This window comes from Lissotriton helveticus, chromosome 11 (assembly GCF_964261635.1).
Source record: "Lissotriton helveticus chromosome 11, aLisHel1.1, whole genome shotgun sequence".
Classification (NCBI taxonomy): Eukaryota; Metazoa; Chordata; class Amphibia; order Caudata; family Salamandridae; genus Lissotriton; species Lissotriton helveticus.
In genome coordinates, this window is record NC_136072.1 from 1039929255 (window position 1) to 1039940727 (window position 11473).

At 39.2% G+C, this 11473-nt stretch overlaps 1 protein-coding gene across 1 annotated transcript in view; it reads left to right on the top strand.

Annotated features, from left to right (window-relative positions):
- The window catches only part of PPTC7 (protein phosphatase targeting COQ7), a 165728-nt gene extending 154772 nt beyond the window's left edge, over positions 1 to 10956 (top strand). Inside the window, exon 6 of the mRNA XM_078667481.1 lies at positions 3245 to 10956. Within this exon, the coding sequence (XP_078523607.1) occupies positions 3245 to 3303 (59 nt within the window). The 3' untranslated portion in view covers positions 3304 to 10956. The remainder of the gene's footprint in view (positions 1 to 3244) is intronic.
- The last annotated feature ends 517 nt before the right edge of the window (positions 10957 to 11473 follow it).

Consider the following 11473-nt stretch of genomic DNA (forward strand, 5'->3'; position numbering starts at 1 on the left):
GGATTAAACCCAGATCAGTTGACTGGGGGTGAGTGTTTGATTTGCTCCAACACTCAGTCCATCATCCCCTTTAGTATCCTTCATGTCTGCCATCTTCCCTGACGACTGGAAGTGGGTGGAGGTTCAACTCCTCCTCAAGAAACCCACGGCCGACCCAACCGACTTGAAGAACTACCGGCCCATCTCTCTCCTTCCTTTTGCGGCCAAAGTCACAGAGACTCATGAACGCCCAGCTGACCACCTTCATCGAAGAGAACTCCATCCTAGATGCCTCCCAGTTTGGATTCCGCAGCAACCACAGCACCGAGACAACCCTCCTCGCTGCTCCCAACATCCGCATGCTACTCGACCAGGGACACACCGCAGCCCTCATCCTTCTACACCTCTCTGCAGCCTTCAACACGGTCTCTCACTGCCCTCTCTGCAGCCAGACTGCACGACGCAGGGATACAGGGAACAGCCCTCAACTGGATACGCTCCTTTCTCTCCGGCAGAGCCCAGAGCTTCAAACTCCCACTCCCCCCACCTCCCCAGCTTCCTCTCCAAACCCACAACATCAACCGCAGAGTACCCCAAGGATCATCGCTCAGCCCCACACTCTTCAACATTTACATGGCCCCCCTCGCCGCCATCGTGAGACAGCAGGGGCTCAGCATTGTATCCTACGCTGACGACACCCAGCTCATCCTCTCACTCACGAAGAACCCTGAAGCCACCAGACTCTGCTTCCAGGAAGGAATGAAGAAAGTGGCAGACTGGATGAAAGACAGCTGCTTGAAGCTCAACTCAGAGAAGATCGAGGTCCTCATCCTCGGACCCTGCACCTCTGCCTGGGACAACACCTGGTGGCCTCACCCCTCTGGAATCCACCCACGCCTACGGCCACGCAGGAAACCTCGATCATCCTCGACTAATCTCCCTCTCCATGAACCGCCAGATTAACGCCGTCTCCTCCATCGGCTACAACTGCATGCACATCCTCCGTAAGACCTTCAAATGGATCCCCCCGACTGCAGAAAGACTGTCACCCATTCGCACATTACCAGCTGACTTGGCTACGGCAATGCCCTCTACACCGGAATCAACAGAGCCCTACTACACAGACTCCAGACCATCCAGAACGCGGCTGCCAGACTTGTCCTTGGAACACCTAGTCACAAACACATGACCCAACACATACGAGACCTCTGCTGGCTCAATCATCGAGAAGAGGGTCACCTTCAAACTCCTCACCCACACCTACAAATCCCTCAACATCGGACCCAAATACCTCAATGAGAGAGTATCCTTCCACATACCCAAGAAGAACCTCTGCTCCCTTTTTTTCAGTGCCCTAGTTATGACACACACAAGTCAATTCACTTTCTGACTCTTCGGTTCTGGCGTGGAAAAGTGAAAAGGAACGGATGTCTACACCCCTGGGTGGCGCCTATATAGGTGACTGCGACCTCATAACCGATGCGAACGATTCTGACACAGAGCCAAAAGGAGCCACTTGACTTTGCGCAGGGCTACTGCTCGTGCAAATGTTTCTGCATCCAGTCTGACGCCTGGGAATTCAAAGGTAAGGAATCAGCAGCTAGATATTGTCTCTACCAGAAAACGTGTTAATGAAGGTAAGTAACTTTATCTTTGTCAAACAGATTTGCTGCACTGCTACTGTAGCCTTTCTGCAATACAACTGTACGACCTGTCCTGTAGTCCACACAAATGCTCCACTTTATGTAACTCACACCAAGCAACACCCTTCTCCCTCACACCTGCATGCCATCAAGATGAATGGTGTCAGACAAAAATAGTGCCAATACTGTTCTCCTTATTCTTGTTCAAATTCACATATGATTTAAACAATGTGTCATCACAGCTTATTTCCAAAATAAATCTTTTTTACTTTTTAATTTTGATTCATTATTTTGGATACACTTTCACCAATTTCATTTTTCCAAAACGACTGTACAAAACATTGACCGAATTTTTCTAAAACATTACCCTCTTCAAAACACTGCCGAGCGTGGATTGATCTTCCGGCAACACAGGCGCCCCAATAAGGCGGCTGACAAGCATAAAAAAAAAACCTGTACATGGTGGCGGCCGACAAAAAGAAAGGCCGGTCACGGTAACTAACAGTATTTGACTGCTGACTTTCAATAAAACGAAGTGTTCAGCGTCGCGGTTTATACGGCAAAGATACAAGCCTTTTTCAAGAAAGCTCATGGTCCTGATGAGAACTCCACAACCAGTTGCGAGTTCGAAACGCGTAGACCTTTGTGTTGAGCCGTATCTAAATGCTCTTCAATCTTTGTAAAACTGACAAACTAAATGGTCTATGGCATTTTGTGAATAGTGTATTTGAAGTGTAAATAACATTGTGGTGTGTATGTATGTGAGAGATAGTATGATTGAGGGATGAAGTCATTGTGAGTATGAATATGAATGTGTATAGGGTAATGTTTTAGAGAAAATCGATCAATGTTTTGAATGTTTTGTACAGTCGTTTTTGAAATACCAAATTGGTGAAAATTTAACCAAAATAATGAATCAAAATTAAAAAGGAAAAAGATTTATTTTGGAAATAAACTGTGATGACACATATTGTTTAAATCATATGTGGATTTGAATAAGGAGAACTGTATTGACACTATTTTTGTTTGACAGTAGTCAGTGGCTTGGCCTTGCTTTTGGGAGCCCATACCCAGTGGTGGTTTTTCATCAAGATGAATGGAGCATGGCATCTAAGCAACACTATTGGCAAGTGCGCGGTGAAAATGACCAATGGCAGTTTGCAATCAGTGAGCAATGTAACACTCCTACACCTTGGTTTGAGTGTTCTCTCAACCACATCAGATAAACTGTCCAATGTGTTGGTCAAAGGAACATCAAATACATTGCGTATTTCTATTTAATTCCTGAGGGCCCTTTTGTTTGTGCATGATAACGTGGCTTTAATGATTTGATTCCTCCTTTCAGTATACTATTAACATGTTCTGATCAACACTGTTTCAGTTCTTTTGACTCTTCCTGTGAAGAACTGTTGAAGGTCTCACATGGAGTGCCTGCTGTCCTCTTTAGCTTGTGTAGAAACTGTGTACAGTCTTGGTTTAATGAGGCCTACTCCCTGATGTTTGGAAATGGTTGTTGTCTAAATGGCTTTGCTCTCCTTTATGTTCACACATAATTTACAATGAAAATAAGTTCTTTAGCATGAAGACTGGTCTAATTTGATATTTATTCTGTTTTGTTGCAGGAGGAAAACCCGATGACATCACAGTTCTTCTTTCTATAGTAGCTGAATATACAGACTAATTTGCCTGAAATATCGACTTTTTTCTGTTTTTTAACCCAAACGTCCTACCTTGAAATGTGTGGTTTCCTGCTGGCAGGGCCATTTTCTTGTGTTACAACTGAGTTTGGTGGCAGTTGCCTCCCAGCCCGTTGCCCCTACTTAAGAAACAGTGATCTAAGAACCACTATTAAATTATACAGAGAAGCAACTGAAAAGAAGAACTTCAAACTAATCCATCCTTTCTTTTTTTAAATTCAAGTGGGACAGACGTCAGCCACCTGCCTGCTACATAGTAAAAGAAAATGTTAGAACAGTGTATTGTGTGAAAACAAAATTTATTGGTGGAATGTAAGGCCAAGCTAGATGTCATTGGACCTGCCTCAAATCCCAGGGAGTGTTTTTATTGACAGTGTTTAATTGTATACCGATCTGGTGCAGGCGTTCAAATACAAATCAACAGGACGTGGAACACATTGCTTCTGTGCACCACAGGGCCATTTATGAACCTAATGCAGTATATTATTCCAAACTAACTTGTTCCTGCACTTAGTCAGTCTGAACACATCCCTGCTCTTATGCACAGAGGCATCTAAAGAGTCCTGACGTACCTACACTGAAACTGATGTTTAAGAGCTTCTGAATCAACTATAATGATGTTTACAATTATTTAACTTCTGAAATCTAGCATTTCTTCATGGATTACAGTAGAGTACACAACTGTCAACTGGGTATTTAGTTCAGTACAGTTCACGTAGAAGTTAACTGCTGTAAAGTTAATTTTTGGTTCTTTTTTTGTTCGCTGGTAGAATTATAGCTCTATCGATACTTAAATCAAAGCCATGTTTTTTTACATAGATCTATATATATACTTGTCGGGTAACATTTGTTTGCAGACGTACATTATGGAACCATATTAGTAATCTTCACTTTTTAAGAAACGTCTATTCTTCATTGTGGCATTATAGAATGTTGTAATATAGAAAAAAAACGTGTCTTAAAAGGAGATTTTATTAAGTGGCTTCATTGTAATAAAACTGTTCAACTTTGAACACCCATTTTTTTAATACGCTTAGTTGGACTGTATATGTGCTTGTGTGTGTGTTCAACCTATTTAAAATCCTTCAACATGTACCATGTACATGTCATACTGTATATCTGTGTCATGCTTGGAAGTGGCATTTCATTTTTTACGCCTGTGGTTCAGTAATGTATCTGTTTTGGGATTGGCACTATTGGTTATACATATTAAAGCAACCAAAATTACTAGTTAAAATGCCTTAACTGTCCTATTAATATTAAATCCTCAAATTAGTCAGCAACGCATTTTGAATGCCTTTTGAAAGTTGAAGTGTATGGCAATGTGGTACAAGTGATAAATGGTTTAGTTTGTAATTGAATGCCTGTCTTATATATCTGATTTGACTTCTTTCTATGCAGCTCTATTACAGGTTTGTCAGCATGATCTGGCTTTTTACATAGTATACCATGACTTTATGTGGATTAGGTTAAATCCTTTTGTCCATGTTCGCTAAGACATGTATTTTGTCATGAGTGGAACTGTATTAGGACCGTAAAACACATAGAATGCATTCGCTAGAAGTAACTCACGTTAGCAAATTGAGTGCCTCTAATAGACTATTGGAGCTTATGTTGATAAAGAATTAGTCGGGCAGTATTTTATTAACCAGTTGGTTCAGAAATTATCCTTCATGACTCTGTAATGGCTCACATTAAGCAGTCTCTGACATTTTTTTTGATTGAATTTTACTGCGCTCAGTTCTTTAGCAGCTTCTTCACTTTTATGTTGCTTGTAAAAGTTGCTTGTTTATGGACCGGTAGTGGTCCACTGCCTTACAGTTGGCAAGAGTACATTCTTTGGATCTCGGTTTTTGAGAATTCTCCAGAACTTGGTGAAGTTTTTGAAAACTAAGCACTGCATTTTAACGTTGCATGACTATTCACATATTTAAATGTTTGTCTCAAGGCTACGAGCACTCCTGGTGTACATTTTACAATATTTTCCCTTACACTGAAGAGGGACACGTTTTCCAATTTCTGAAAGTTCTACATCTTCTTTGAAAGATTTAACAATTATTTTTTTAAAGGTCAGTCTCAGCACGATTGTAGTCTTAAAGGACCAGAGCTCTTGTCAGATTTGCGGGGAGTTCTAGGTTGCTGCAGTTAGTCATGAGTTTCTACCTTGCTTTTGGTCTTATTGTGTTCTTTGTTTAAGACCTAATGCTTTGCAGAAGTTGCAAATACGACTTTTGCGTGGTGTTCAGAAAAAGCACTTGTTGCCTGTCCTGTTCCAACAATGATCAAACTCTGCTTCCTTGTAGCAGTTGGGCACATATGATGGGCCAAAGAAAAAATGGCTAGCATAGTGGAGGCAGTATTTCTGAAATGCTCCACTGACAAGATTTTGATTAAGTTCCTTCACTAAGTATTTTCTTTAAACTGGTGTGCATGTTTTGCATGGATTTTTTTTTTTTTTTTTGCCACTGCATCCTTGACTGGTATTATTTGTTTTAATAGGCTTCCGTCTTATGTGGTTCAGGTAAAAAAAAAATGTTTTGCAAGTAGTTTCTTTATGAAATAGCATGTTGAAAATGGGTCCAGGGAATGGAGAAGCTAGATGCTTGCATTCAAGCAAGACACTGTTCCATTCATATGACTGAAACGGTAGGAGCCTCTTAACAGTGATTTAGTTGTTTTCTCCAATGATCAGCCATGTACAATATATTTAGCATTTGTACCATTTGACGTGCTTTCTCCTCTTGATCGCTAATATTGCTCACTAACGTGCTCAAGCCCCTTTGCAGTTTCAGTTCCTCCTTTGGTTTTATCTAAAACTGAAGCCAGTCATAGCTGTAACTGCGTCTCTTCCAAGTTATGGAGAAGGGGTTGCTTCATTCGTATTGGTGTCTCAGTGCAAAGTGCACAGAAGGCATAGAAATTAATTATAGAGCCATTACGGTTGAGATTTAAAGAGTGTAGTAAGATTCGGAAGTCAGTTGTTTAGGGTAACGTGCACACATTAGTGGATAAAGCTAAATAAACTCAGAAGCCAGGCAGTTTACAATCCAAAAGTATTTTTATTTCCAGTGAAAACTATTGTGTACTCCTAGGGATTTTCATTTGCTTTTATTAGTTTACTACAAGCATAGCAATTACGGGCACTGAACGGCTATCAAGAAAGATTTACCAGTTTTGGGGTTAAAGAGGCTTGATCATTCACTATCGGCTCTTAGTCTCAGATGACTGCATTTATTTCAGGATTTATGACTTTCATAAAGCTTGTAAGTTGTTAAGTCAGGAAAGAGAACTGAAGTAGAATCACAATTGTAGCTTAGAGTCCAGACAGTACTCCAAGGTTTTTTCTGTCCTCACAGATAGTTTTAAGCACAGAGCACCTGTGCCTTTAACGACAATCCTCACGAGACACCCTTTACTTGCCTGGTTTATGAAAAGCCAATATGCTTTTCTTTATTTCGGAGTGATCTGTGAGTTTATGAAGCATGTTATAACTCAATACTTGGTTGTAACAAACCATTTTCATACTTAAAACATGCTGAGATTTTCCAATTTACTGTAGAGTCCATATCCTTCAGAACACAAGTTGCACATTGAGACCTGGTTTTAACCTTGCATGCAAATGTGTTAAAAGCTTGGTAGTGTAACAGCCCAAGTTCAAGTATTTTGGCAGCGTGAGCTGAAGTTGCATTTTGCTACCACCTTTCACTCAGCCTTCTTTACTAGATGCATGCCCGTTTTCAATATACCTGGTAATATATAAATAATAGTTTGTTTTGTTCTGGCTAGGCTATTGAGGTATGAGCATATTCATGTCTAAAGGGCTTTTTTTTTTAAATGCAACATTGGTCATTCTGTTTGCGTCAATATTGAGTCGTGGTCTTCGAACACTAGATCTTCATCATTGCGTTTATTCTTGCATATACCTAAACTTTGAAGCAGATCTGACCATCCTACGTGTTAAATCAACGACAGGTCTTACATTTGGGATCTGAAGCATTTCTCATCTAGATCTACGTGCCTCTTGAACACCAAATGTAAGACTGAATGCCAAAAAGGCAGTGGTAGGGTACCTATTAAAATGTGTGTCTTGAACTAGTTTAAAGAAGAATTGCGCTTTGCTCAAATTCCTTTTCATCAAGGTTTAATGTATGGTTCCTCCATGATCCCAATTACTTCCTTTATTATGATTCTACATTACTGCTAGATATTGCTTCGCCTTGGAACAAACAGTCTTTGCAATCTTTGCTGTCACTCCTTTTTGCAGGCCAAGAATAGCGTGCTGACCTGTTGCGTGTTGGCCATGGACGTACTGCACTTCAGTCTAAAGTGTGGGCCTGTTTAATGTGAGAAGTTCAACATTACTGTTCGTTGTTTTGACTGTATTGTATGTTTTACATTTCACCCTGGTGATAACCTGTAGGTTTCCTGCTGAAAGGAAAGTTTGATATGGGTTATAACTTGCCTTTTTCTCTCCTCTAGTCACTCTTCATTCCTCTCAAAAGCCATGTCTTACGAACCATCTTAAAATATTTGCTTGAAAGCGTCTTGGTTTACTAAACAAGAGTCCATCTAAGCATTTTCTAAAGTTGTCCATTTTTAAAAATCCTCCGACTTTGATCAGCACCGAATTACTCTTCCCAGAAGGTCTTTGCTTTTCTCTGTATTAAAGTGTTTGAGGGACCTATTCGTTTTGGCATATACTCTGTAGTTGTTTTGTCTATCAAGAACACCATGCTTGTTTAGTTTAGAATGTTTGGATATTCTTGGTAGTTCACAAAATGGAGTGCACTCCATGAATTCTTATTTGTTGTTGTATTTCGCTTTCATTCCAATACAGAAAAGATGGATAACTGCTGCATGGTCCCACACATTTTTATATCGCTTAGAACAGGCGTTTTACTTGTAATGTGGGCTAATGTCTTCACTTTTCATGAGGTTTACGATTATCTGTCATTGCCTATAGATACACCTGCAACACCCATCAGCCTAGTCTTTAGTAAGTGCCCTAGTGTTCTGTGTGGTTCACAGTCTACAAAGTACATATAATTAATCTGTTATAAATAGCGTAATTAGTCCTAATGTTTCGTCACTTTCCAGATCGCAAAATGAATCTCACAATGCACAAGCTCGATAAAAAGCCAGCCTTGCAATCCTTTTTAATGATGAGATCCAAACTTTGAAATGGGTCTTAACCTAACTCAAATCTTGCATAAGGGTCACTGTCCGCATTTCCAGTGACAAATCTGCATCTAAACTATCGCTAAGTTTCATTGATTTTATTGGGAATTTCTGACACAAGTGAGCTCTGATTTCTACTATTAGTTCATAGGCCTTGATTAGTGACCACACTAAAAATGGCAGTGTCCAGTTGAGTTCACTGAGGGTGTAATCTGAAGAACACATTTTCCTCAATTGGTCTGCTTTAAATTTTTATTTTCCTTTGGAATGTTTCATATTATTGTGTCCCATGAACTTGCCCTTGACCAAATTGGGTATTCAAACCCTATGCAGAGAATGCTTAAAAGTGGGTCATTTAGGTTAGTAACTGTCTAACTCAATCTCATCTACACATGCATCTGTGAATACATGTTTTCCTTAACATTTTTACCAAAGGATCTCTCTTACTAATGGCCAGTTACCTTATAGTTATAGATAGCACGCATTGTCATGGCACGATCAGTTGAAGCTTCTTTTTACAAAGTGGGTTGTAGGAGCTTCGATATCAAATGTTTCAGCCAATTAGGCACTTATACAAACTTGAGTAGCGGTTTGAACGTTATTCTTCAACCTGTTTAAAAAACATTATGTAGAGCTGATACCCTTCCTCAAATGTATGTCACTGCAGATCCACGAGTTTTGAAGGTAATTGTGTGATAATAGAGGAGATCATTTACTGATAGTTCCTTAATTACAATAAATGTTTCTTATTAAAACATTTAATGTCCAGGGATTTCAAATGCTTACTAAAAGTGAACATTAATCGAAAAAGGAAGAAAGTGCTTTTTAAGACAATTGGTAAAGCATATTGATAACTATTTCTGCAGCTGTATGTGCTGAGCCTTCTTCATCTACAATTTGTGCGTGTTTACAACTGCAGTTGCTTTTATGTGCAAAAGCAAAACTCGAATGCTATAGTGTATTTTTCTCTAAGTTATCCTGACGTTCCATGTGGTCAAATGTTGAAATAAAAAAGTCTGTGTTCTTAAAAAATCAGCTTTGTTATATATGAGCCCATCAAGTCGACAACACTAACAAAAATGTAGATTAGTTTGCATTTTAACTTTTGTTTTCATTCTGTGCGAAGTTGGTGTGTTGGTGCAGATTACAGATGCCTTTTTTTGTATTGGGAGCTAATTTTACAGTAGTTATATATGCTCATCTGCTATTGGGTAGGAGCACAGTACTGAGCAAACATTTGATTTTTTTTTACAGTAATATGCTCCAAATTTTTTGAGGCCAAATAACAAATTTGTTAAACACATTTACGACTGATCGGCTGAATGTAAATCACTTTGTTGAAATAAAAATAAGCTGAACCATGCATTTCAAAATTAGTTAGCGTTGTTTCACATGCAATCCTATTTTGAGTGAATAATAGGCGAACTTTTTTTGCTGCTCGCTTGACGCACATGACTAATAAGGGACTTAAGCTTTTAGATTTGTAAAGCAATACTGTATGCTAAATGTCTTTTCTAATCAAAATTTTGTGAATTGTAGTTGCTCAGATTTTTGGGATTTTCACCATAACATATCAGTTTCATTTCGTCCTGTAAATATACAAAGCTGATAACGCACAAAAAAATCCGCCAAAAATGAAGCCAACAAATAGAGGGCCCCATGCATTTCTACAAGCTAAAAATGTTTGTAATGCTACTTGGACATTTTTTGGGGAACCAATATGGTAACAAGATATGAAGAGAAACACGCAAAATATCCTGCTTTTGCGTTCAAAGTACTGGCTATGAATGTATTCAATTTATCAGAACACATTGATTTTAAGTGGACACTGGATGTTAAGGTATGCTGTCGAAATAGTCTGACCTAATGAAGGTGAAACTGTTTTATATTGCACAATCTTTCTTCACCAAGGTAGGTTCATTACAGAATTTCGCTTGAAGTAAGTGTTGGTGACATGTGTATAGGGTTTAATTCACAGTACTAAGAGAAAGTGTTTAAGGGTGAAATGAGGCTTCCATGCAGTTTAAGAGAAAGCTTTGTTACGGTTGCAACATAATTTTTGTACAGATGTGTTCTGTTTCCAGTATGTAGAAATGTGCCTCAACCAAGCGTACTGCAGTGTGTAATTTAGGGCCTGGTGCCAATTTGTAATAACTCATAGTGCCGCAAGAAATTAGTTTGTCTAATATGATGAAATGATTGTTGCATACCGTGAGCCTGACTTTCGGTTTGAAAATAGATTTGTCAAGTTAAGGATGCGTGAAATCACTAATGAGTAGTGGAGAGTGCAACAAGTCTATTGCTCTGTTTGTGCTTTAGAAAGAATTTGTGTTTTTGTTTGAAACTGTTGCCATCTGAAATGCAGTTACCCGAATCTAATGTCTGAAATGCAGAAATAACTCTGTAAATACATTTAAAAATTCTGTAAAAATATTTAATAAATATAGTATTTATACTAATGTTGTGTGTTTTAATGTTTATTTTTAATGGATCTCTTATTTTTTTTAAGTAAATAACTTTTTGTGCATTTGTTAGAAATGCAATTTTTTAGGTCTGGATGGAGAGCTTTGCCAGTACTCAAGCAGTTTTCAAAAAGACTTAATGTAGTATTGAGAGAGGTTTTGGCTCCACCCTTTTGTTCTTTTCTACAGGCATTTGATTTGTCACCCTGCTTATAAAATATACACTTTGTTCATAACTGATAGCAATTCTGTGAGTACGGGATCCTGTAGTAAGAAGACCTCTGCACCCGTGGTGAGACCACAATATGAACCTGTGACCCCTGATTCGCCTGCACATACATCCCCACTCCCCTGTTCTCCCTTTGTGTGTGTGGATAAAGGCTGCAAGCAGTCCAGAGCAATTGTTCTTGTTAAATGCTTAGACAGCCTGGGTCTTTAATGCCCGTCTCACATTTTATGCAGCATCGTTGGGTAAACCAAGGCTCACAAGTGGAGTAGGAGGACTCGGTTTAAG